At 45.1% G+C, this 27,627-nt stretch overlaps 1 protein-coding gene and 2 pseudogenes across 5 annotated transcripts in view; 2 read left to right on the forward strand and 1 right to left on the reverse strand.

Annotated features, from left to right (window-relative positions):
- Positions 1 to 2,984: 2,984 nt before the first annotated feature.
- Positions 2,985 to 27,627, reverse strand: part of PLA1A (phospholipase A1 member A) — a 46,186-nt gene continuing 21,543 nt past the window's right edge. The window contains exons 6-12 of one of the 5 annotated variants that reach the window (XR_013527612.1): positions 26,718 to 26,807; positions 24,291 to 24,458; positions 22,529 to 22,618; positions 21,567 to 21,647; positions 16,596 to 16,708; positions 13,296 to 13,460; positions 12,069 to 12,468 (exon numbers count right to left, since the gene is read on the reverse strand). Coding sequence is in view for 2 of the 5 variants with exons in the window: in XM_008982393.5 (XP_008980641.1) it covers positions 12,384 to 12,468; positions 13,296 to 13,460; positions 16,600 to 16,708; positions 21,567 to 21,647; positions 22,529 to 22,618; positions 24,291 to 24,458; positions 26,718 to 26,807 (788 nt within the window). In the remaining 3 variants the exon portion in view is untranslated. Of the gene's footprint in view, positions 7,066 to 12,068; positions 12,469 to 13,295; positions 13,461 to 16,595; positions 16,709 to 21,566; positions 21,648 to 22,528; positions 22,619 to 24,290; positions 24,459 to 26,717; positions 26,808 to 27,627 lie in introns of those variants that run through there. The other 4 variants (XM_008982393.5, XR_013527614.1, XR_013527613.1 and 1 more) reach the window with 4 other exon arrangements.
- On the forward strand, positions 6,967 to 7,699 carry LOC144579602 (large ribosomal subunit protein uL16-like; annotated as a pseudogene).
- Positions 19,303 to 19,602, forward strand: LOC103788381 (transcription and mRNA export factor ENY2 pseudogene; annotated as a pseudogene).

The following is a 27,627-nucleotide window of genomic DNA, read 5'->3' on the forward strand; positions in this document are numbered from 1 at the left end:
TTGCCAAGGCTGGAGTGCAGGGGTGCAATGTCAGCTCACTGTAACCTCTGCCTTCTATGTTCAAGTGATTCTTATGCCTCAGCTACCCAAGTAGCTGGGATTACAGGTGCACACCACCACACCCAGCTAATTTTTGTATTTTTAGCAGAGATGCGGTTTCACTCTATTGGCCAGGCTGGTCTTGAACTCCTGGCCTCAAGTAATCCACCTACCTCAGCCTCCCAAAGTGCTGGGATTACAGGCGTGAGCCACTGTGCCCGGCCAGTATGATTTTTGTTATTGACTTAAAGGAATTATTCAAATAATCAGGTTAAAAGTCCTTCTGTTACTTATTAAGATTCTATATATTTATATATGAGAGAGATTTTATATATATATATATTTTTACATAGAGATATATATTTATATTCTTCTAGTTTTGTGAATTGTTTTTCTCTAAATGGTATATTTTGATGAAAATCGTTTTTAATTTCAATGTAGTAGTTTATCAATCTTTCCATTTCTTATTAGTGCTTTCTGTGTCATGTTTAAGAAATCTTTTCCTTTCCTAAAGATATTCTCCCACTTATCTTCTAGATTTCTTATTGTTTTACATTTCAAAGTGAGACCTACAGTCAACCTGGATTTAGTTTTTGTATATATGACAAACGGCCAAGTTTCATTATTTTCCATGTGGGTATCCAACTGACTGAGCACTCCTTATTGAAATGATTATCCTACCCCTACTAGTGTTCAGCTTATCCTTTGTGACAAATCAAATGTTCCTATAGAGATAAGTCTATTTCTGAGTTTTCTATTGTTTGCTTGTTCTGTTTTTCTATCCTTTGGCAGTACTATCTGGTTGTAATTATTTTAGCTTTATAATAAGTTTTGATATCTGGTAGTCTTCGAACTTTGTTCTTCAACTCCATTATAATCTTCTGGGACCATCATACTTGGTTTATTGTTTACCAAAATGTCATGATATTGTGCATGCCTGTATATTCTGAATTCAACTCACCATCCCTACTGCCACTACTAATTTCGAGCCACCACTACTTTATTCTAAATTAACTTAAATGGACTTATAACTGGTCTCTTGACTCCTCCAGTTCTCGTAACTTACACACAGTAAAGAGGTCATTTAAACATGTACAAGATCTTATCACTCTTAGCTCAAAATTTGAAATGATTTCCTATCCCACTTAGAATAAAATCCAGACTTCTTACCTATGTGATATTAGACAAGATTTACTTATTATTACTTAAAACCATAAAGTTTTATTTCTCTCTTACTCAAAGTCTATTAAGAGTCTCTGTGCCTCATAATGGCAACTGTTCTTCATATGCAACTCAGTGATTCAGCCAACTGATCATCGGATTCTGTCATCTGATGGAAGGAATAGAAGACAGAGCCTGATGGTTAATTTTTAACTATCCACACCGAAGGAACAGGACTTGGTAGTCCTTTGCTAGCTCTTCTGTGCTATGGCCCAGAAGTGATGCAAGTCACTTCTGCTCATAGTCCACTGGCTAGAAATAATCACATGGACCCACCTAACAATCAACTTGGGCTTTGTGGATTAAAGGGGCTGGGAAATGTGGGAAAACAAATGGAATATTTGATGAGTACTACTCCTCTAGCCACTTATGACCACAGGGTCTCACCTGCCTGTTCCTCCCACTACATTTCATTCTGTTCTTATTCACATTCATGGTGCTCCCGCCATGCTAGATTTTTGCTGTTTGTCAGGCATACCTAGCTCCTTTCTATATTAGAGTCTTTGCAGTTGTTCTTTCATCTAGAATGCTCTTTCTTTTTTTCTTTTTTGAGATGGAGTTTCGCTCTTGTTACCCAGGCTGGAGTGCAATGGCACAATCTCGGCTCACCGCAACCTCCGCCTCCTGGGTTCAGGCAATTCTCCTGCCTCAGCCTCCTGAGTAGCTGGGATTACAGGCACGCGCCACCATGCCCAGCTAATTTTTTGTATTTTTAGTAGAGACGGGGTTTCACCATGTTGACCAGGATGGTCTTGATCTCTTGACCTCGTGATCCACCCACCTCGGCCTCCCAAAGTGCTGGGATTACAGGCTTGAGCCACCGCGCCTGGCTAGAATGCTCTTTCATACCTTCTCTTGGCTGGCTGCTTCTGCTCATTCAGTTCTCAGCTCAAGTGGGTTCTTAGGCCCAGCCAAGATACCTACCTCACCTCACCGTCACTCTGTCCTATTGCCCTGCTTGCACTTTCAAGAACCCTATTTTCTCTTTCTTCTCCTTTTAAGATTCCAATTATGTGCTTGGTAGAACTTTTCCTTGTGTGCCATATGGCTCTTACATTCTTTTCTCATTTCTCTAAAATTATATTGCATATTTATTCTGTCTTTTCCATGTACATTTCACAATAGAAGGTGTTTGTCAATCTTGAGAGATTCAATAGCTTTCTTGTCAACCCTAGAGGACCATTGTGGAGAGTAACTGAAGCAATAAACAAACAAAAAATACACTGGGCCAGGCGTGGTGGTACAACAAACATTGTGCTTTTAATATCTAATGGCATATGTCATCCTAGCTCTTTGGGAGACTGAGGCGGGTGGATCACTTGAAGTCAGGAATTCGAGACCAGCCTGACCAACATGATGAAACCCATCTCTACCAAAAAAATACAAAATTTAGCTGGGTGCTGTGGCAGGTGCCTATAATCCCAGCTACTTGAGAGGCTGAGGCAGGAGAATTGCTTGAACAACCTGCGAGCCAGAGGTTGCAGTGAGCTGAGATCGTGCTGTTGCACTCCAGTCTGGGCAACAGAGCAAGACTCCATCTCAAAAAAAAAGTACACCGTATACTGTAAATTGAGATTCAACATTACCTGGATGTGGTGCCACTCCCCAGCCTGGAGCATCTCCAAGGCTGGGCTGTCATTACACACCTATTACATATAACAGTGGTTTCTCAAGATGAGGACCTCTTTTAATCCCTTTTCCCCACCAAAGAATCAGACTTTACATTGTAGAAGTTGTGATTTTATTATCTAATGGTTTATGTAAGGCATAAAACATTTGGATTACAATAATATTTTTAGATAAATATGTAGGTTTTAAAAATTAACCACAAGACTTTTTATATATTTGAAAAATAGCATTACATATATGTATAAAGCATTTTGTTTTATATAGTCTGCAGGGATGCTTGACATGACGTGGATTTGTGGACCTCTTATATTAACTCCACACTAGAGGTCTACACATGTGTAAAGAAAATCTGTAGGTTATAACTTAATATGTTCAGCAATAAAGTCTGATAGGCAGTCAGTCATATTTGCTCTAACAAGAAGACAGCAAATGTTCTTTTATCTCATGAATACTTACTGAATATCCACTGCTGTCAAACCCCATACTGGAGACTACGTACTTCATGTGACTCATTCTTATTCTCTGCCCTCAAAGAGCTCAAGATCTAGAAAGGAGACATATGAATAATAGGCTCCCTTCCTTCCTCACCAAGGCCTTACTGAGTCAAGCTCCCTGGACCTGACTCCTCTGACGATTAATCTTTTCCCAGAAGATTCCTCAGTCTCTTGTGTAAATAGGTGTCTTGTGGCTCATACATGGTTGAAAGTGAAACTGGACACCTGACACCTACACAGATAAACACTCTGCCAGTCAGCTGTGGAAAGCATGACATGAATGGTTGAAACCACTACCTGAGCTCCAGAAGTTCAGCAAATGTTACTTCCTAGATCTCAGATGTGCTGAGATCAGGAAGGGTTCATGGAGACGTTGCCTTTGAGCTGTGCCTTGCAAGACAAGTTTGGAAAGGCAGAAGCAGTCCAGGTGGAAGAAAAGAGTCTTGGTGACCAGCTATGGAATCTGAGCTCTAGTCAAAAGACAAAGTGAAGCCAGCAGGGAAATGGTGCACTCAAAGCAGTGCCTGCATACGGGCACCTGGCAGAATGTAGCTGTTTCATAAATATTTATGTTCCAGAGGACTTGAGAGAACAAAGCCAAGAGTCCAGTTGAGGACACTGAAGTGGTCCGTGGGTCTGTGAGATGCCCAGGCCCAGGACCAGGTGATGGCAATGAAAGCAGAGGCAAAAAAACGGTGAGAGACCCTGGAAAGAATTGCCTGGAGAGGGAAATTGAGTTCATCTCCAAAGTTCGGCGCCTCTTCTCTTTCTATTCTTGATACCCTGGTATCCTGTACACACCCACACAAACCTTAAGGTAGAAGTGAAAGCAATGCTGTCAGCAGTTTCACTTCTGATCACTGTCACTGAATTCATGCACTGATAGGTGGCGCCTGCTCAGAAATTTACCTGGCAATTATGAGACTGTGGGGAGCAGTGTATGTCACATTCAGAATGTTGGTTCACTTCTCTGATATCACCCTTCCTGAAAGTGCCCTTATCCAACACATGATCACCAACTGTCACATGATCGTGTGACTTCCATGGGGGAGCCCAGGACACAGCACACAAATCGGATTAGTTCAGCCTGTAAACCGAGCCTTTGCTTAATAGCCTGGAATTGCCCTCCACCCCTCGGCCCTCAGGCCTGAAATCTTATCATCCCTCAAACCCAGTACACATGTCCTCTGCCTACCCACAGTCTCCTGACCTTCACCTCGCCCTCAGCATTGATCAGTCCCCTTCAGGACACTCGCAGAGCTCTCATCCCTGGCTAGGCACCTGAGGGCTATGGAAGTCTTACTGCTGTGGCCCAGCACCTCACACAGGGCCACATGTATGACATTTAGTTGGTAATTCTTAAATGTTGGTTAAACTCAGCTATTAGCTGCTAGTAGGACAATTCATGTGTCCCTTTTGGCAAGGGTAAGGCTAACATTTGGGATTTTAGAGACTTCTAGTTACACTTTCCAGTTTTCTTTTGCTTCTCTCTCTATTCAAACCAGCAGGAAAAGAGAGTAGTTCAGGGGGTGGTGCCAAAATCCAGAGCCTTATCGGGTGAATAGACAGGAAGGGACAGATCTCAGACACATTTTAAGAAATTGAGAGACAGAGTGTGAGTATAAATTATATATTGGGGGGAAGGAGGCAAATAGCTTAAAAAATTTTTTTAGCACTGTGATGTTCTGAGTCAAAGATGACTCAGGCTTCAAGCCTGGATGATTGGATTATAGTGGCAGCTGTTACCTTAAAAAAAAAAAAGGAGGAACAACTTTGGGGAGGATGTTGATTTGCTTTTGGATGGATTGAATTTAGACTATTGTCAGGACACTAAGTAGACACATAATGCAAACAGTTGTTTCAATAGATGAGGGTGAATGTTAAGGATCAGAGAGGATTCCAAGGACTTCCTAAGGCATAGGAGGACTCAGGCACTGGGATACTCTCATCACCCCCATGCTTTTCTTAAGAAGAAGAAACCTACCGCCTCTGAGATGGTGAGGCAGGGGGGAGTTGTGATGGTCATCCCAGGGATTGGGGTATGCCCAAGTGTGAGATCAGAGATGTGTTTGAGGCCATGGGGAGCAGTGTATGCCACTTTCAGAGTGTCAAACTTGGGACCACTCAGCAAAGAGATCAAGGGCTGGGTGAGAATTCAGCAATTACAGAAGATGTATGTTTCAACATAATATTCTTTTTCCTACAGATTTAAGGCTTTTAAAGTGTAGTATTGACACATAAAATTTTAAAACAAGATGAGTACATAAAGGCTATTTTTGACATTTATGAAAAGACATTAAGCCCTCCTTTGAAGTTAAACCTCTCTGTACCTAACCTTCTCTCCCTGCCTTTGTCCATGCCACTAAGATTACTCTCTTTAATTCAATTCAAGGAGCTTTTATTGCATGCTTACAACGAAGTACAGTGTTTTGGGCACACAGAGAAAAAGAAAACATAGCCCCTGCTTTTAAACACTTTACAGTCTCATCATAGAAGCCTGACATACATGCAGTAAGCTATTAACCACCATTGCAAGGCAGCACAGATACTGACCGATAGGACATAGGGGTGACCAGGTCCCCTGGAGGAGATAGAACTGGGAGTGGGCCCTGAATTATGGGTAGAATATAAAAGTTGGGGGGATGGGAAGGAGCAGGAGCAAAGGCATGGAGGTGACATTGACCACAGTATGTTTTAGACTGGCTTAAGCACACGGGGGAAAATGGCAGATAATTTGAGTTAGGCAGAGTAGGGCCAGACTGAGGAGCCCTATTTAGCTAATACATCTTGATTGCAAGTGCTAGAAACTGACGTGAGCAGGCTGAACTGTATAACATGGTGATTAGAGCTCAGATTCTGAAGTCAGATGGCCTTGGTGTGAATCCTGATTTTATCTACTGCTAACTGTAGTGGGCAGGTTACTTAATTTCCTTGTCCCTGTTTCCTCATATGTAAAACAAAGTAATACATGGACTTATTGGGAGGATTAAATAAGGTAAGTTGTGCAAGGTAATTGAAAGTTTACCTGGCACATACTAAATGCTCGGGAAGTGTTATCTTTTTTGTTGATAATGTTGATGATGTTGATAATGATGACGAAGCAAAGGAGAACTTATCATAAGGACACAGGGGGCCTTATGGAATCCAACGTCAGGAATGTCAGTAGATTTTAATATGGGACTAGATCAGAAAGCCATCAGGGACCCAGTCACCGTCTTCTATTTCTGTTTCTCTTAGGAGAACTACAGCATGTTTCTGTTCTCTAACAGAGCAGTCTTCCCTGTTTCTCTGTTCTCATGGTGGAATATGTTCGCCCTCAGCTCCTGAGTTCATATGGAACAATTCCAACTACCAGAAGAAAAGCACGGCTGCCTCTTAGTATGATTTTAGACTTTCAGGAAGGTAATCTAGCTTGTCCAGAATAAGTCAGGTGTCCACTTCTGGTCCATTCAGGTGGGTCTGAGGACAGGGTCATGCAGTACAATTTGGGCGGTCAGTTCTTAGAGAAAGGGATGACTCTTAAGCTCAAAAGACACATCAAGCTCTCTCCCTCTGGGGTGCTACTGAAGATCCTGGTGTCACCATGGGCCGCTGCCTGACCTGGTGGTACCAGTATTGTAAGAACAACTCAAAGCCTTGCTTCTTCCGAGGTATTCCTGATGCTAAGATTCGCATCTTTGACCTGGGGTGGAAAAAGGTAAAAGTGGATGAGTTTCCACTCTGTGGCCACATGGTGTCAGATGAATATGAAGTGCTCTCCTCTGAAGCCCTGGGGGCTGCCCAAATTTGGGCCAATAAGTACATGATAAAAAGTTGTGGCAAAGATGGCTTTCATATCTGAGTGCAGCTCCACCCCTTCCCCGTCATCCACATCAACAAGATGTCCTGTGCTGGGGCTGGCAGACTCCAAACAGGCATGTAAGGTGCCTTTGGAAAGCCCCAGGGCACTGTGGCCAGGGTTCACATTGACCAAGTCATCATGTCCATCCACACCAAGCTGCAGAACAAGGAGCATGTGACTGAGGCCCTAGGCAAGGCCAAGGTCAAGTTCCACCAGAAGATCCACATCTCGAAGTGGGGCGTTACCAAGTTCAATGCGGATGAATTTTAAGACATGGTGGCTGAGAAACGGCTCATTCCAGACGGCTGCAGGGTCAAGTACATCCCCAGTGGTGGCTCTCTGTACAAGTGGTGGGCTCTGCACTCATGAGGGCTTCCACTATGCTGTCCTTCCTAATGCCCAACAATAAATCCTACTTTCTGTTTACCTAAAAAAAAAAAAAGACACCTCAAAATGACTAAGCATCTACCAGAGCAGTGGCCTCCAATGTTTTTGGCACCAGGAATGGTTTTGTGGAAGATAATTTTTCCATGGACTGGTGCGGTTATGGGAGAGGTGGTGAGGGGGATGGTTTCAGGATGAAACTGTTTTACCTCAGATCATCAGGCATTAGTTAGATTCTCATAAGGAGCACACAACCTGAGTCCCTTGCACGAACAGATCACACTCCTAGAATCTAACGCCACAGCTGATCTGACAGGAGATGGAGCGCAGGTGGTAACGTTCACTCGCCCAGGGGTTGAGGAATGTACCAGAGCACTCTAGCCTTCTGACCTGAGGAATATGATTTTTAAGACAATGGTGTTCCTTTAGGAATTCCAAGGGAGGATATCTGTTAAATAACCATTGAGGTCTCACGATCTGAGTGAGAAAATGAGTATATTCTATACTGTAGATTCTGTTGAGGATACTGTTAAGGAAAATTCCAAATTGTCTCTGAAATAGATCTTTGTAATCCAGGAGTAAAGAGAAGTTATACGTATGCAGAAGAATATCATTTTGATATGTTAATCAATGTAATTTTTTCCAAGAATTGCCTGTGACCCTCTGGCTCTATCCTTTTTGGGCAGTAGGTGATGAAAGATCCACTGCCTTGAGGAAAGTTGACAGAGCAGATTTGTGGCTTTTGCTGTTTTTAAAAATGATGTGGAATCATATCTGATCGAGAAAGACAATAAAGATTAGAGTAGCAACTATCACACTACAGAATAGAAAAACAAAGTTGGTTCTTTGCAAAGATCAATGAAATTGTCAAATCTTTAGCTAGACTTACCAAGAAAAAAAAGAGAGAAGACTTAAATTATTAAAATCAGGAATAAGAGAGGAGACATCATTACTGACCTTATAGAAATAAAAAGAATTATAAGAGAATATCACAAACAATTATGCACCAACAAACTAGATAACTTAACTAAAATGGACAATTCCTAGAAAGGTACAAGTTACTGAAATTGACTCAAGAGGAAAAAATCTGAATACATCTGCAACAAGTGAAGACACTAAATTACTGAAAAATGAAAGAAAAGCCAATGCTGAGATGGCTTCACTGGTGAATTCTGCCAATGATTAAGCCTTAGTTGTGAAAATACTGTCCAGGACCACTTATTTATTCATTTTCTAACAAATATTTGCCAACCTACTGTATGCTAGGTACTTGAAGTACAACACTTGGTTTCATGCTCTGCTGTCACCATCTTGAAATTCTCAACTTTTTGAATTAGGAGTCTGTATTTTTTTTTTTTTTTTTTTGAGATGGGGTTTTGCTCTTGTTACCCAGGCTGGAGTGCAATGGCATGATCTCGGCTCACTGCAACCTCCACCTCCTGGGTTCAGGCAATTCTCCTGCCTCAGCCTCCTGAGTAGCTGGGATTACAGGCACGCGCCACCACGCCCAGCTAATTTTTTGTATTTTTAGTAGAGACAGGTTTCACCGTGTTGACCAGGATGGTCTCGATCTCTTGACCTCATGATCCACCTGCCTCGGCTTCCCAAAGTGCTGGGATTACAGGCTTGAGCTACCAATCCCGGCCGAGGAGCCTGTATTTTTGTTTTGCATTGAATCCTGCAAATTATGTAGCCAGTCCCACAGGGCTGCATTGTGGTCCTATAGGCAAAACTTCTCTGTTGTGTTTCTGAGTCTGGCTAGAGTGGTGATGAATCACCTGGCTCTGGGGCTGGAGCTGGCATTTGAAGGCTCCTTTACTTACTAGACCTGTGGTCTTGAAAGTTCCTCAGCCTCTTGGTTGCTCTATCTGTAAAGTGGGATAATAATAGCATGTATTTCATAGGCTCGCTGAGAGGATAAAATATGTTAATGCATCTGAAACACTCAGAACAGTGCCTGGAACATAGTAAAAAGCTGTGCGATGTTGGATGTTTTGTTGCATGGCTATGCCAAGGTCACATGGCTCTGTATCTTTCGGCAGTGTATCTTGCATTTGGTGGTGAATCTGCCTGTTGAACTGAATTAGTTCTGTAATAGTCTCTGTTCATGAAAAGACTGCAGCAGAGTGAGCAAAGTGGGTGTGGAAGGGAGACCCAAGCTCTGCTTTTGCTCTGCCATGGAGCAGAGTTCCGTGTTAGCTCTGCCTTTTTCCTAACCCCACAGACATCCGCCACCACTTAAAGCTGTGTTTCCCAAAGTGTGGACCCGGATGATTTTAGGTACCACATGGACCCAGCATTAAACAACATTCCATCTCATAGACAGTTATACATGTTTTATATTCTTTCCATCCACTGATTATATATTTTAAAAAGTCTCCACTCAGTGTTGAAACGTTTTTAACAACTCTCACATACTTGTAAATTTTTCCTTTTTAATAAAGAAAAAATGTTGCCTCCTGAATATGAAAGGAAAAAAAAATCAGGAAAAAACAGGCCCAGGGTTTTGAGCCTGCATCAGACCATAGTATCTAGTTGGAATGTTAAACATGATAATGGTCTCATTGTATTAGTTTCTAGGATTAATTTATGAATAGAGAAACTGGCTTTTCCATGTAAGGTAATAATCCAAAGTTTCTGACTGGGAGCAAAATAACATGTGACAGAGTCTAACAGTGTTTAAAAATAAGAAAATATTAGCAAAGAAACACAGGGTTATGGTCAAAAGCAGAATGGAGAGTGTGAGGCCGCTGAAAAACAAATTGGGTCAGTTTAACACCAGTTAGCATCAGCATCACAGAGTATAATTTTCTTCCTTTTTTTTTTTTGTTTTTGTTTTTGTTTTTTTTGAGACGGAGTTTCGCTCTTGTTACCCAGGCTGGAGTGCAATGGCGCGATCTCGGCTCACCGCAACCTCTGCCTCCTGGGTTCAGGCAATTCTCCTGCCCCAGCCTCCCGAGTAGCTGGGATTACAGGTGTGTGCCACCACACCTGGCTAATTTCCAGCTAATTTTTTTTTTCTTTTTGTATTTTTGTATTTTTAGTAGAGACAGGGTTTCACCATGTTGGCCAGACTGGTCTTCAACTCCTGACCTCAAGTGCCTTGGCCTCCCGAAGGGCTGGTATTACAGGCATGAGCCACCGTGCCTGGCCCACAATATGATTTTCATCACAGAAATGTAATACACATTTGGGAAAAAAAAGCAACGTCTAAGCAGTGTCTCCCAGGATGGCAAATGGAAGCGCAGCGTAATATAGCTCAGGATAAGAGCTAGGTAATACAGCTAGGGAGGAACCTCGGTTGAGTAAAGAGGAGTAAAGGAAAGAAGTGTTTTTGGTTTAAGGGAAAATAGAAAATTGCAAGGCTACCTAGTAGGGAACATGTGCATTGTTTAGACATGACTGCGCTCATGCAGACAGCTAAGCATCTTTGTGAGCCTCACCTGTCCTTTTGGTTGCATTTCCAAGGCCTGGACGAAGGCTGAAACTCTGTCTCCTGGTGCCCTGGCTGATTTGGCCTATTGCTTACATCATTCTCCCGGTCTTTATTGTGGAGAGTGAATCAGCAAGTCAGCAGTTTCCTTTTAAAGCACATTTATTTATGTTTTTTAAAAAGTGAATTTAAAATATTAAAGAATCCAGGGGGAAACTGGATTTGTGAAGGCGGTGAAGGCTTGTGCCGTATCTATTAGTTCTCCACCCACCTCCCATCCTCTCTCCACCCACCTCCCATCCTCTCTCCACCCTTCTCTGTCCTGCTCTATGCCCTGGGCCTGTTGATGCCATGTCAATGTGTTATTTGCCCTCTGGCTTCTGTTGGGGGTCCTTAATGGGGAGCACTAGCAGGAATGTGGGGGAGGAGGAAGAGTGGAGTCAGAATCTGTGCTCCTGCTCCCTCCCTGTGGGGTTGCTGCTGGCTGGCTGTGACCCTCTGCTGCAGGTGTGCAGCCCCTGGTGCTTCCCCTCCTTCTCTGGCCTCTTCAGGGCTAGGGTAGTAGCAGCTTCTACTGCCACTAGCTTCAGGGAACTGCATTATCCCTGTAGTTTCCCCACAAAATACTATTGCAAATAGTCCTTTTGTTAAATTCTTCTCAAATAACCCAGACCAAGCGTACCATCCGTTTTTTGCTGGGATGTGGCTGATATAAGTTTATTTACAAATATCTAAGTTAGGGAAACACTAATCCTGAGGAAATCTATCTGTATTCCGCAAGATCTCTCTGATCTCTCAAACCTTCCAGATAGCCAGAGGAGGTAATGGTCAGGGTTGGTAAATGGTGCAGTCTTCCTCCCCACCCTTCATCCCCTCTCTTGTTCCAAATACTTCTTTCAGTTGCTATTTTAATAGGGATAATGCAATACTGTTTTCTCCAATCCCACAGAGTATAAATTGCAACTTTTTGTAGGTAACAGAATTCGATTCAAGTAAAATAATTAAATGTTTCAGGTACTCCATGAAGTTTTATTTTTTAAAAATTCTTTATTCTATAAATGTTTCTATTGAGTCCTAAGTACAGATGCCCAGGGAGATGAAGCAACTGCAGTTAAGTGTGCATAGGAACACTCAAATGGGTATGCACAGAAGATCAGCAATGGAAACAAGTTCTGTCAATGAGTTCTTCCTCCCCTCCAGGATAGCTAATTATGGGGAAAATAAGAAAGAGCTTTGTCCTTCTCCTTAGTAGTAATGGTCTACAATAAGCTGCACGCACACGTCCCTCAGCACAGCTCCCTCAGAGAAAAAATGCAGGGACATGTGTCTTGCCCACATTAAACTATACACAGGCTATCTTCAGATTATGAGAAACAGTCACACTTGCTTGTAAGTTCACTGGTTCAGGTAAGCAGACCGTGTTTTTACTGTAAGAGAAGAGCAATAAGAGAGCAGGTTCTTGGTTGGTCAGGAGACAGGGCTTGGCATTTGTGGCTTTTGAGTTCCCATGATGTCTGGTGAAAGAAGTCTGTAACCACCTACAATTAAAAGCCAGTTCCTGGCCGGGCGCGGTGGCTCACGCCTGTAATCCCAGCACTTTGGGAGGCCGAGGCGGGTGGATCACGAGATCAAGAGATCGAGACCATCCTAGTCAACATGGTGAAACCCCGTCTCTACTAAAAATACAAAAATTAGCTGGGCATGGTGGTGCGTGCCTGTAGTCCCAGCTACTCAGGAGGCTGAGGCAGGAGAATTGCCTGAACCCAGGAGGCGGATGTTGCGGTGAGCCGAGATAGCGCCATTGCACTCCCGCCTGGGTAACAAGAGCGAAACTCCGTTTCAAAAAAAGAAAAAAAAAAAAAAAGCCAGTTCCTGTGGTCCAAGTGCCCAGGGGTGGTAAGGCTGATGACATAAATGCCTTTAGAGGAAGGGAAAGGGGATGTGGATTCTGGATCCACACCCATGAATGTGACCCATGACACATTTGGAGTGGAGGACATGGAGGAGAAAATATGCAATGAGAAAACTTTGTTCTAATAAAATCTTACATAGAAACCAAATATGTAGAATAAATACGATGGAGTTTCCCCAACCCAAGATGGTCCCACAGGAGGTTCTGGAAACTTTATCACCTCTGCTTCTAAGATGATAATCACCATCACGGGATTGAACCTCAACAGGCAGCACGTCTATGGCCAGGACTGGTCCTTGATGTGTGTGTGTGTCTGGGGCAGAGGTGGATGCTGGGCCTTACCTGTCATGGACAGGCAAAAGAGCGGTGCAGAAATTCCCAACAATGGTAGTCGAGTCTTTTTTCCAAACTCGACTGGAAGACCGCAACTTGAATTTCACCTGGTTTATCTGGCACTGTGGGGTGGCATGGGCTATGATTCCTTTCCCCTGCCACTGCTGCTTAGGGCTGCAAGAAAAGGGGAAAGGGAAAGTAAATGACTGCAGCACTTACTGCCTGTACTTCCGCTTTGGCTCTGATGGGGCTCTGCTGGTGGCACTGGTTGGCTGTCAAGCACCAGGGGGTTGGTTCCTTACCACAGTCCTTTGTGTCACCCTCACCAGCCCATCTGCCCCACACCTACAGCTTTGAATATGACCAAGAAAGTAGTCGTTAGTTTTTTAGAGTGAACAAGTGGACGCTGCAGCAAAAAAGTCACTCTTGGATTTTCATATCTGGAAAAACTGTTCCTCATTCTTGGATTCCCAGCTGGAGGAAACCTTCACTTGCAGATCCAATTACCCAGAAGTAGAAACCTCTTTTAGGACATTTATTTTCAAAGAATTTTGTGTAAGAACTACTTTGTTTTAGGCTAGGTTTGAATGTGTGGGTGGAACCAGCAACAACAAGAAAACAGATCATGAAGCACAGACAGAGCTGCGTGGAACCCAGCTTTTGTCTTTCCAGCTGTGTGGCTTTGGACGAGTTACCTAACCAGGAAAGGTGGCTGTGGAGTCACACAGCAACTAGGTGTAAGTCCCAGCTTTCCTACATGCTGCTATGAACTTGAACCACAGGGTTTGGTTCATTCTGATTTCAGCCTACGAGGCTCAGAGTGAAAACAGCATCCAGTTCTCTCTTAATCCTCCCTCTTGGCTTTGCCTCTCAGATTACCAACCTGTTTAAAGATTCAGGCACCACCTTGGAATGAGACAAAGATAAGGGGGAGCATGAAATGATCCGCCTAGCAGGGTGCTTTCCAAAGGGCTATGGTACCCCCTAGGTACTAAGTACCCAAGACAAAAGCAAAAAATCATGAGATTTTCAGTGAGGAAAGTCTTCATGCTGGGTGCAAGGCACAGCCCAGCCAGCAGAGACTGAGGGTGTTGAGTTGGGGATCAGGGAGGGTGCCCAGCAGGGTAGCACTGTACAGCCCTGGGGTTGTGTGTGTGTGTGTGTGTGTGTGTTGGGGGGGCGGTGTTTGGAGTCAGTTTAGTTTAGTTTAGTTTTGGATGGACTTTCTTGTTGCCAAGGCTGGAGTGCAATGGCGCAGTCTCAGCTCACTGCAACCTCTGCCTCCCAGGTTCAAGTGATTCTTGTGTCTCAGCCTCCTGAGTAGCTGGGACTGCAGGTGCCTGCCACTATGCTCGGCTAGTTTTTGTATTATTAGTAGAGACGGGGTTTCTCCATGTTGGTAGGGCTGGTCTCGAACTCCTGACCTCAAGTAATCTGCTCACCTCAGCCTCCCAAAGTGCTAGGATAACAGACGTGAGCCACCGTGCCCAGCTGGTGTCTATTTTTTAAAGCTCTTCAGGTGATTCTAACATGCAGCCCAGGCTGTGGGTCATTTTCGTTACTCTTGGCAGTGTTGCTGGACCTACCAATGGGCTAGAAGATTATGAAAACACCTTTCTAGAAGTAGCACAACCTTGAGCTGATCTAATGAAAGGTACGCAGCTAATTGATAGCCAGTCACAAATCTGCCAGGCCCCGTGGGCACCTGCAGGCCTGTGTTGCAATCCCAATGGCTGTACCTAGCTGAGTGTCCTTGGGTGAGTCGGGAGGAACCCCAGCTAGTAGCTGGGGTTTGAGAGCGAAGAAGTGTGCTCCTTCCAGCAGAAACTTGTAGTGCCTCCTAACAGGGTTCAAGTTCGACATCCCAGCCTGAGAAACATATCCAAACTCACATCTGATCTCATCACTGTCCTGTTTAAAACTCCCAGTGGCCCTCCAAACTACTCTTAAAATAAAAACCTGTCCTTCAAGGCCTGTCAGAGTCTGGCCCCGACTTGCCTCTCCAGCCTCACACCATCCCACAACCCCAAATCTGTGATCCAGACACACCAGAGGTGTCACATTCTCCCTAAACCTGGCCTGGGTAGTTCCTGGAAAGCCTTGAAATCTCTGCTCATCATATCCTTAGCCTCTGTCATACTCCGTCTTCTGTGCTGTCACTCTTAGGGCATTGCTCACACATTCATGTGTGCACTGGTCATTTCTCTGTTTGCTCTGGATTGATCTATTCCCCTGCAGTTTCCCCCACCAGCAGGTTCCAGCGAGGTCTAATCCGGTGGAAGCAAGCTCAGGTGAGCAGCTGCTTTGGGCAGGGATTCCAGGACTGCAGTTCCCATGGGTTCAGCTCCTGCCAAGCAGCCTACCCTGTGGACCCAGCTTTTCCAGTATCATCCCTGCTCTGTCCCTCTAGCCCTAGGGTGGTAGTGGCTCATTGCTCCTGTTGTTAGTAATCTCTGCATTGCTTCCTCATCTCTCTTGCAGTTTTCCAGCTCATCCAACACACTTGTAATGAGTGCGCTCTGCTAAATTCCTTCTCTTAGACCATCTCTGTTTTCCTGACTGGACCCTGACTGAGACGGTGACATTATCTGACAGTGCCTCCTGCTAGCTTGTGAATAAGTAACCAGCTGCTTTTTAAAGAAGCATGCACCATGGCTGCTGACTTCCTATCCCCTGCAGGCTGTGGCTCCCTACAGTTGGGGTTCTTTGCCCTCTCACTGCAAGCGCGGTCCCGCCAGTCCCTAAGCCCGTCTTTTTTTGGGAAGGGAATGATTAGCCCAGTTCCAGGAATCACCCAGCACCAAGCCCTCCTGGCCACTTGTCTGGCCCTCGGCTTGCACTCGTTTGCTGACTGACCCTGTGCCTCGGATTCTGTTCTGGTAACTGACCTAGAACTGCTCCCCTTTCTCAGGACTGGGTGCTCTCCAGGCTCTGGCTAGCCCACCCTGGGCTAGTGACTGAGGCCCAGGAGGGCCTACTGACATCCCTGATACTCATACTGCCCGGATTCCCCAGTGCTGTTTCCTCTCGGGGACCTGATTCCTATGTCCTCTCCACCTGCTGGGACGTGCCATTCCTGCTGCCTGCCTGCCCTGCCTGCTCTCATCTGAATTTGCTATACTTGGACCTACTACTGAGCAGCTCCCAGCATGTGCCTGTGGCTGGATCTACAGTAGGTGCTGCCCCCAGCCCAGCTGGCTGGGCTCATGCATCAGCAATCACACAGTACCTGACCTGGGATGTCCATGTGTGTCAAATGAAAAGGTAACCAACTCCTAAGGGGAGGGGTCAGCCAGGTGGGACACTTACGTACATGGTGATCATAACCGAGGAGGTGATGTTACTGCTAAGGAGGGTAACCTTGATGTTGGTGTCCTTGTTTCTCAGTTCCTTCATATGAAACTCCACCAGGCTGTGATGCGCTAGGAAACCAAAGCACAACAGAGACTGGGCCCAAGGGCAGAAGGCACAGAGAGCAGCAGTGAGGTTGGGAATCTTGGCTCCATCTCTTAGTATCTGTGTGCCCAGGAGCAGATTATTTATAATCTCAGATCCTCAGTTTTCCCAAGTGTAAACTGGGGACAATAAAAATAGATACCCTAGAGGTCTGAAATAAATGGGTTAATAGGTATGAAGTCCTCAGGACAGTGCCTGCGCCTAGGAAGCCTTCAGTAACATTAGTTTTTGTTATTTTGTAATACTAATCTTTCACTTCCCCTTGTTTGGTGACATTTTCATGGTGGGATGATCTTAGCCCAAAAGCGTCCGTCATATGCAGCTATCCTTTGAATGTTTGTGTCCTCTCCAGATTCATGTTTAAACTGAATGCTCTGTGCAGCAGTATTGAGAGGTGGGGCCTTTGGGGGAAGGGATTAAGTCATGAAGTCTCTACCATTATGAACGAAATAGTGCCTTATAGAAGGGCTCAAGGGAACTAGGCAGGCCCTTTTTTACTTTCTGCTGTGTGTGAACTGTGTGTGAACACAGTGTCTGTCCCCTCTGGAGAATGCAACAGCAAAGCACCTTCTTGGAAGCAGAGAGTGCAACCCTAACAGACATGGAACTCCAGCGCCTTCATCTGGTACTTCCCAGCCTCCAGAACTGTGGGAAAATAGATTTCCGAGTTTTGTAAGTTACCCAGTCTCAGGTACTGTGTCATAGTAGCACAAAGAGACTAAGACATAAGAATTAACTCATAAGGCTGGGCACAGTGATCCCAGCATTTTGGGACTCATGCCTGTAATTCTAGCACTTTGGGAGTTGGGCGGATCACCTGAGGTCAGGAGTTTGAGACTAGCCTGGCCAACATGGTGAAACCCCATCTCTGCTAAAAATATAAAAATTAGGCAGGCATGGTGGTGAGCACCTGTAATCCCAGCTACTTCAGAGGCTGAGGCAGGAAATCACCTGAACTCGGAAGGCAGAGGTTGCAGTGAGCTGAGATGGTGCCATTGCACTCCAGCCTGGACGACAAGAGTAAAACTCTGCCTCAGAAACAAACAAAAAAGAATTAACTCCTAAGATATAGCAACAGCCCTGCTCCCCACACACCCAGCATCAGGGAAGCAGGCTGTGTATGTGGGAAACTGCTCCCCTCCCTGCAGCCACTGGTTGCCTATGTGGTATCTAGACTCTCCCTTGAGCAGTGTGGATGCTGGAGCTCTCAAAGTGAGTGTCGCCAACACAGACTGGGTGTACAGCCTGTGCCACGGTGATACCCCTGGGACCTGCTGTCCCTCTGGCAAGAGAGGGTAAGAAAGATTACAGACCAGGCATGGTGAGAGATGCTTGAAATCCTAGTACTTTGGGAGGTTGAGGTGGGCTTATTGCTTGAGCCCAGGAGTTCGAGACCAGCCCAGGCAATGTGGCAAGACCTCGTCTTTACAGAAAAAACAAAAACAAAAAATTAGCCGGGCATGTGGTGTGTGCCAGTGGGAGGATCACTGAGCCGAGGAGGTTGTGGCTGCAGTATACCATGACTGTGTCATCGCACTCCAGCGTGGGTAACAGTGGGAGACCCTGTCTCAAAAAAGAACAATAAAAATTTAAGAAAAGCCAGGCGCTGTGGCTCACATCTGTAATCCCAGCACTTTGGGAATCTGAGGCGGGCAGATCACCTGAAGTTAGAAGTTCAAGACCAGCCTGGCCAACATGGTAAAACCCTGTCTCTACTAAAAATACAAAAAATTAGCCTGGCGTGGTAGTGGGTGCCTGTAATCCCAGCTACTCAGGAGGCTGAGGCAGGATAATTGCTTGAACCCAAGAGGCAGAGGTTGCAGTGAGCTGAGATGGCCCCACTGCACTCCCACCTGGGCAATAGAGTAAGATTCTGTCTCAAAAAAAAAAATTTAGGAAAAGAAAGATTACAGTTTTCCTAACAAACTGTCCTTTCTTTATTAAGGGGTAGGTGCACCTGGTGGCATTTTGCAATCACTTTAGTCTCAGACATTTTTTCCCAGGCTCCTTTGGTGATAGGGACATAGCTTTGCCTCTCCTCTACCTGTACTTCTTCATGTGTCGTATTTTATCGGCTAATTTTGGGGAGGGGAACATAAACTTGATGCAGGTGAACTGAACACTAAGTTGGAGGAGTGCTATGGCCCTTCTGCGCTCCCTGGGGCTAGTAACAGGGCTCACCAAAAGGTGTCAAGATGCCAAGAACCCATGAGAAGAAAAGAGTCTTGCATGCTTCCCCTCCATGGAGGAGGACATCGGACACCACACCCCTCTGACTCTCCTTCTCAATTGTTACTATGGGATGTCAATTGTTATGGGGATAGGCAAGAGCTGAACTGGAATGGATGATATTTGCAATGTGGAAAAAATAGCTAACTTACATAAGTTTTTGGAGTTTAATTATCAGGGCTGAGTTCCCTATATTATATTATTAATACTTCTTTCTTTGCTAGCAGGCATCATTAAGAAAGTTTTCTAAGATTCTGTGGTAGGTAACGGCTGTCTGCGCAAGGGTCATTTTGTTGCTGGGAAGGGATGGCCCTTGCCCACGGTGTTAGTGGTTAGCAAGATGAACAAAGATGCTCAGATGACTGCAGCGATTAACCAAAAGTTGATAGAAACTGGAGAAAGAGAATGCCTCAAAGAGTTGCCAAGAGCTAAATTAACTGAATGTGGCTGGAAGGGTCAATTGAAGTCACACTGTAAAGAGGTAATTAAAGAAAAAGGGCTAGAACACGTTACTGTTGATGACTTGGTGGCTGAAATCACTCCAAAAGGCAGAGGCCTGGTACCTGACAGTGTAAAGAAGGAGCTCCTACAAAGAATAAGAACGTTCCTTGCTCAGCATGCCAGCCTTTAAGGTTAAATTAGATTGTGGTGGTTTTATTTCTGAAAGTAAAACTTGCTGTAAATTAGAATACAGTTTCCCAAAATAAAATCCTTTTTTGTATGATGGTATACAGTTTTCAGTAATGATGTGTACATTGTATTGATTTTTCCCCTAAATGTGTTATTTTGATAAATAGCTCATGAATGAAAAAAACAAACAAGAAAACAGGTTCTTGCTCTGTTGCCCAGGCAGGAATACAATGGCACACTCAGCTTACTGTACCTTGAACTCCTGGGCTCAACCAATTTTCTCACCTCAGCCTCCCCAGTAGTGAGAACTACCCATGAGCACCATCATGCCTGGCTAATTGTAAACAATTTTTATAGAGACAGGGTTTCACTATGCTACCCAGGCTGGTTTCAAACTCCTGTCCTCAAGCGATCCTCCCACCTTGGCCTCCCAAAGTGCTGGGATTACAGACGTGAGCCATTGCGCCTGGCCTGCTTCTTCCTTTGCTAAGTTACCCTGGAGCCCCCAACGGAGCCAGGCCTAATATTGGGTGGGTGGGAATTGGTAGTGAAATCAAATCTGCACAGGAGCATGTCTCATATCGTACGACACAGAGTCCTGGGTGGCTGGTCGGGAGGCCTGGATCCAAGGCCCAAGCCTGCTGCTTACAAGCCATGCTGTCTTGCTGAGACACTGAACCTCTTTGTGCCCCAGTTCCCTCATCTGCAAGCAATAGTCCCCAACATTATCACACAGGACATGGAAAGGATGGAGTGAAGTAATAGAGAGAAGGTACATTGTGTGAAAAATCATTCTATGAGGGAAAATATTGTTTATAATTATATTACTTGGTAGAAGATCCTCTGCCCATGCTGGTGCATGCTCAGCACAGGTCAGCATTGCTGAAGTAGACAGTGAGCTGATTGTGCTAGGCGGAGGGTGCTAGGCGTGGGAGCCCAGGGCCGTGATGTCCTGAGAGTGGCTGGAGAGCTGCTGGCCCCTACCCCCTCCTGAACATACCCATATCTGTCCAGGGAGAGCAGGGAGGACCCAGCTTTCATCCCTAGAAGTGACAGCTCAGGCAGGGAGGCCTGTTTCTGTGCCCCTCTGCGGTGTTGGAACAAACAGGGCTCTGCTTCTGGGAGTGTGGGGAGGTGGGCTCAGAGCAAATATGAAACAGTCAGAAAAAGTGTGGCTCTGTGAATCCCTGCTTCTAACCTCCAGGCATTCCCCACACGTTCCTGCTAGGTGTATTCTTAGCTGCACAGACACAGAGGCGCCAATTCAGGTTGCTGTGAACCTGCTCAGTTCAGGTTACAGTTTCCCTAACACACTGTCCTTTCTTTATTAAGGGGTAGGTGCACCTGGTGGCATTTTACAATCACTTGAGTCTCAGAAATTTTTCCCAGGCTCCTTTGGTGATGGGGAGTGGACCTTAACCAGGAGTGGACCAATTCCAGCAGCTGGAATTTGAAGTCAGGATGTCTGGTCTTGGCAGTACCACCTCAACCACCAGACAAAACCTTCTCCCACATGCTGACTCTGTGATGGGGTGGCGCTGACAGAAGGAAAGCAGAGAAATATGGCCTGCAGACAGCATGTTCTGAGAAGGTGGAACTGTGGTGGTGGCAAGGAAGGAGTATAGATTTTGGAGTCAGAAGACCTGGAGTTGAGTTCTGACCTTTTCACCCAGCTGCGGAGCCTTGGGCATGCCACTTGGTCTATCAGAGCTTCCCTTTCCTTGCACCTTCCTCTCCCAGTTGGGTTGTCAAATGAGCTGATACGGATGTGAAAAGCCCACAGTTGATTCTGTAGCCCACTTTGTTCCTAAGAGCTAGCCATAAATTTTCTCTGGCATGAAGGTAGAAACACCCTAACTATTCTTCTCCCAATTCTCTAATTGGCTAAGGGAAGGAAATTATTACTGACTGGGTTCCAGTCCCTGTGCTAGTGATCTCCTGTGTGCTATTTTATTTTATACTCACAGTTGATTCTTTGAAGTAGGTGGTTATGGTTCCCATTTCCACATGAGGATATTGAGTTCCGAGAGGTTAAAAAACTTGCTCCTGATCATACGGGTGGTAAGTGGAGAAGCTGAGATTCGAATCCAGGTCTGGGTGAGCCCAGAGTCTGAGCTCTGGGCTCCATATCACACATGGTACCAGGTACCAGGCCTTCTAGTACCAGGAAGATATTGTCACAAAGATCCCTCCACTGACCCCACACAAGCTGATCAGAAAATCAGTTAAAATTGGGTGGCATATAATTTATAATCCAAAGCAGCATACTTCATCCTGTACACATGATAAAGCAGACAGGACCCCAGGACATCTGGCATAAACCAGGAAGTATAGTCACCCTCGTTAAGATGCACATAGCATAGGGAAGGATGGTGGTTCAGTTTGTAATGTATTTCATGGATTCTAAGACACATTTTTCATTCACATCTAACATTGTTACAATCACCAGCATCTTTACTTCAAAGAAATGCCGTGGTTAGGAATGACAGTGAGAAGCTGGAATGCATCTGTGAAGGGGAAGGACAGCAGAGGGAAAGGTTCAGTATTCCCCGGGGACCTTGGAGGCTGCCAAGGTGAGAACCACATAGGGTGGGCGCCAAGGAGTGAGAAATGGCCAGAGGACAACCCTAAATGCCACTCTAGAGAGAAGGCCCCCTGGAAGATAAATTTTGAGGTAGGAGGAAACAGGCTCAGTAGACAATGGTAAGAAACCCCCAGGTTCTCATCTGAAGAGCAACCGGTTGGACTCACTCTGAAAGTTTTGATTCAGACCAGGGACTGTTGCCCCACCTCCAGTGATACCTTTTCCCTTGTTGTTCACTCCCACCCAGCCTACCACACTGGGCTGGGCACAGCCCTAGCCAGAGCCCTGGACTCCTTGGGCAGCACCCTGGCAGAGCTAAGCTCATGCATTTCCCCCTACTCACTGCAGTACGGAGCACTAGAAGTGGTTAGGAGGTAGACTTTCACTTCCTTGGGAAGCGGCTCTATCTTGACACCACCTTGTATCACCAGTCCTGGAAATAAAGAAGCAAAGATAGCAGAGTCCTGAGAAGGCTTTCTTAGGGTCCCAAGCCCCCAGTCACATGTTTATTAATTCATGCACTCAGTTATTCCACAGACATCTACATTGTACACTCACTATGTGCTGTATTCTGGGGTGAGTCCTGGAATACCAGCAATTCAGTCTAGTGGGCGGTAAACACACACATAAACAGAAGTACATTTTTCAGATCATCTGACTCATTATTTGCAAGTAATTATAAGAAATCTGAAGGGCCGGGTGCAGTGGCCCACGTCTGTAATCCCAGTACTTTGGGAGGCCAAGGAGGGTGGAGCATGAGATCAAGTGATTGAGACCATCTTGACCAACATGGTGAAACCCCATCTCTACTAAAAATACAAAAATTAGCTGGGCATGGTGGTGCATGCCTGTAGTCCCAGCTACTCGGGAGGCTGAGGCAGGAGAATCGCTTGAACCTGGGAGGCGGAGGTTGCAGTGAGCTGAGAGATTGTACCACTGCACTCCAGCCTGGCAACAGAGCGAGACTGTCAAAAAAAAAAAAAAAAAAAAAAGAAAGAGAGAGAGAAAGAAAAAGCAAAAAAGAAAGAGAGAAATATCTGTAACTATATCTCTAACTTGCAAAACCAATCTCCTATAGCAGTTGTTTTCATGACACTTACATCCCATGCAGGAAGTGTTTGACCTGAAGACTAGTGGATGGCAGTGGGGAGAGGGCATTCTGAGAAGACAGTATAGTTAGGACAAAGGCACACAGGTGAGGAAGCCCGAGGTACACTTGGAAGTACGAGCAGTTAGCACCACTGGGAGTTTAGTGCAAGAGAAAGTGTAGTGAGAGATGATGCTGGGCAGAGAGTGTGAGGCCATTGTTACATCTGCGGGTCCATGACATCTGGGGGAAACTGACATATGCACAACGAGTAGGAAATAATGTTGGCTTGTTCTATCATTGGAAATGTCCCACTTTACTATTTTATCAAGCTGATACCCATTTCACTCATATAAGCAATGATAGGCTGCTGCCATTGAGTGGCAGACAGGGGTAGTGGGAAGTAAGAGAGTGTGGAAGGGAGAGAAACCCTTTCTACCACCCAGGAGTTTTTCCTGGAGCTCTTCATCCTGGATAACCACAGCATATTCATAGCAGTAGTCTGCACAAATGAAGTAGAGGATAGATCCTGCAATCTTCCTGGCATCCTTTCCCCAGACTGGTCTGGATCATCCAGGAAGGTGTCCAAGCCCTTCAGCGACTAGACATCCCCCCAGCTGCCATGACATTTCAGACCTCTAATGTGGATCTTGTGTTCCACTCTTAGGGATTTCCCACCACACAGAGATTTAGGGTCTATGAAGAACTGAAGAATGACCAGAAGTGAAAAAGACGTATAGACAGCATCTGGTCTGAGAGTAGGGGGACCTGAATGTGGAAAGGGTGGGTGTGGAGCAAGGATGGCCATAGGGAACACTATAGAGGGTGAGGAGTGGGGCACGAGGACCAACCGCCCACCTCCAAGTAAGAACAGGCTGAGCACCTCATCGCTTAATTTTCCTTTCCTCAATTGGAGAGAATTCTTGACCATAGGAGATCAGGACATTAGGAGGGGACAACTAGCAGGGCTTGAATTTTCCCCACATTGTCAAAGGAAGTCAAAGGGGTAGGATTTTACCTATCCTTGGGCAGGAAAGCAGAAAAGGGTTAAAGCAATCCAGACAGTGCCCGGCAAGGAAGGCCTTGTAGCTGGCACAGGGAAAGGCCATCAGTGGACAGGAATTCTCCAGGACGCTGATGTAGAGGTCCACAGCCCTCATGTGATCACAGAGTAGATAGTGATAACCTGAACAGAGAAAAAACACAACGCAGGTTCCGGTAAAGACAAATGGAAACTCCCCCATGCTGCTTACTGAAACTCTTGCATTTTATATTCCAGTAAGTCATAAACAGATATGTGGGGGTTCCCTCAAATCACTTTTTAAAAATATTAATGCATGGCCAGGCGTGGTGGCTCAAGCCTGTAATCCCAGCACTTTGGGAGGCCGAGGCAGGAGGATCATGAGGTCAAGAGATCGAGACCATCCTGGTCAACATGGTGAAACTCCGTCTCTACTAAAAATACAAAAAATTAGCTGGGCATGGTGGTGTGTGCCCATAATCCCAGCTACGCAGGGGGCTGAGACAGGAGAATTGCCTGAACCCAGGAGGTGGAGGTTGCGGTGAGCCGAGATTGTGCCATTGCACTCCAGCCTGGGTAACAAGAGTGAAACTCTGTCTCAAAAAAAAAATATTAATGCACATGGTTACTATATTCTACTTTTTCACTTTATTTTTCCTGAGATACGTAAGCATAATTCATCAAGAAAACTGCTTGATTTGAGATGTATTCTTCTTCTTTTTTTTTTTTTTTTTTGAGATGGACCCTGTCACCCAGGCTGGAGTGCAATGGTGAGATTTCAGCCCACTGCAACCTCTGCCTCCTGGGTTCAAGTGATTTTCCTGCCTCAGCCTCCTGAGTAACTGGGATTACAGGTATGCACCACCATACCTGGCTAATTTTTGTATTTTCGGTAGAAAGAGGGTTTTGCCATGTTAACCAGGCTGGTCTCAAACTCCTGACCTCAGGGATCCACCTGCCTCAGCCTCCCAGAGTGCTGTGATTACAGGTGTGAGCCGCCATGCCTGGCCTTGAGATGTATTGTTACATGATCATGCAGATTCTCCTTCATAAAATGGGAATATATACAGAGTTGATGATGGATGCTGTCCCTCTTCTCAAAATGGATATTTGTGCATATTTTTACCTTCTTCATCACCAACCATACAACCAATTTTTACAACCTCATTATATTCAACCCAGCAGTGAGACAGTCAAAGGCATCAGCAGCACTTGATGGTCACTGTCTACAGCCGATGTGCTGAGGCTCACAGGGCCAAATGACTGATATGCAGAATTTGCCAAATATCCCAATTTAACAAAACTTGGTTTCATTGTTGTTTACTATTTAAGTTTGCAGCAACCAACACTGGGTAAATCGGCTGAACCTAAGAAGTGTGTGGTGAGCTACAACTCCAGGGTCCTGGGGTCTTCAAACTCTCCCTGCACCTTGAGACCCCATTGCTAAGACCTGCAACCAAGGCCGAGATGTATTTCGACTTTCCTCCCCCACCACCGCCCTTGATTGGGAAACTCTCTATGGCCAAGCTCCTTCTAGCTGCAACAGGGAGCTGGGGCAGAGACAAACCAAACGCTTCTCAAACTGTGTTATGAAGAAAAAATGAAAAGTGGTCAACTGAAATGCCACCAAATCTTCAAAAGCCATTGAAACCAAACAATCCTATTTTATATAGAATTGCTGACAAATTTATAAATTGCAAAAAGAAGCATGTTTTTGGAAACTAGTAAATTTGGTAAAATAGATTAGTAGTTATTTAATAAGATTGTTAAAGGAATCCTTAAAATGTTATAAATTTGGTAAATCAGGAAAAGACTAAAAACACAATAAACAGAAATCAGCATTTTAAATTTTTATATGAAATGCTGATGTATTGACTATATTCATAAGATATAAGAAAATCAAATAATGATTGGTCTTAGCTTTTGACAAATTTAGTATTAAAGTAATGCTAAGAACATACCAACAAATACATGAAAAAGAACCTTCCAGAAGGCTATATTTAAAGAGAGGAAATGTATAGTCATTGAATGTACAGTCCTTTCCCCCCGATTGAGGAAAAAAAGATCATCTTGAAAACAATTTTAGAGAACTGGTGGAGTTGGTAAGTGTGGTGAAATGACTGTGCAGTGAATTGATCCTTCTGCTCACTAGCTTTGGGCACAATGGCTTGCTTTGGCCACAGCAAGGCTCTGTAGAGGATGCACCTGTTGTGGACTGTGCCTTATGCCACACCCTCCCCTCAAACGCCTGGGCTCTGAAGATATCCATCCTTGAATACACACTGAGGAAGGCATTAGGAGACATAGCAAAGGACACAGTCAAGCAGACCACCTGTGGTCCACTCTGGCTGATTCAGCACAAAGGCTGTTGGTGAATTCCAATCTCTGGGGTTGCCAAATACCAACTTTCACTGGCTTTCTGACCTGCGTGAAGGAAGGTAGGACAGCCAGGTTGGTCTTGGCCTCCATTGACGAAGTAGTCCACGTGTCCAACAGGAATCTGAATACCCAACTCTGAAAGGAGGTAGAACTCCGTTAACTTCCTTACTTCAGAGCATATTCTCCAGGTCCCACAGCAGGGTTGGCTGGCAGCAGAGCTGAAACTCTGACCTCGGGAGCCCACATCCTCTGCCCACATCACTTCTAAGTGCTGTGAAACTTCACAGGATGAGCCCTCAAACAATTTTCTTTTTTCCTTTTTTTTTTTGGAAGGGAGTTTCGCTCTTATCACCCAGGCTGGAGTGCAGTGGTGCCATCTCGGCTCACTGCAACTTCCATCTCCCGGGTTCAAGTGATTCTCCTTCCTCAGCCTCCTGAGTAGCTGGGATTCCAGATGCATGCCACCACGCCTGGTTAATTTTTGTATTTTTTTTAGTAGAGATGGGGTTTCACCATGTTGATCAAGTTGTCTGGAACTCTTGACCTCAGGTGATCCACTCACCCCAGCCTCCCAAACAGTTGTCTAAAGGGGTTTTTCATGATAAAAGGAACCAAAGAGATTCAGCTGGTAAGATGCTCATATTTGCTTAAGCAAATCAAGAAAAATACCCTGTGAAACAAGTTTTGGTAACTGAGTAAATGTTATAAACTTAGTAAATTTCTTCATTGAGTAGTTTCGGTTTTCCTTTGAGTAATAGTTCAGGCAAACTTGTTTGGAGTCACATTTCCACAGTCTCCCCCAAACATATCTTTGTGCTCTCCTGACTAGGTGGAAATTGGACGTGGCTCCAGAGCTGAGGTAAGAGAGCATCCTCTGCCCTCATTCTGCCCCTGTGACCAACTCCTGGACCCTCCACTATGGCAGACTTGAGCCCTCAGACTGGCTCAGGCCCAG

The sequence above is a fragment of the Callithrix jacchus genome, chromosome 15 (assembly GCF_049354715.1).
Source record: "Callithrix jacchus isolate 240 chromosome 15, calJac240_pri, whole genome shotgun sequence".
Lineage (NCBI taxonomy): Eukaryota > Metazoa > Chordata > Mammalia > Primates > Cebidae > Callithrix > Callithrix jacchus.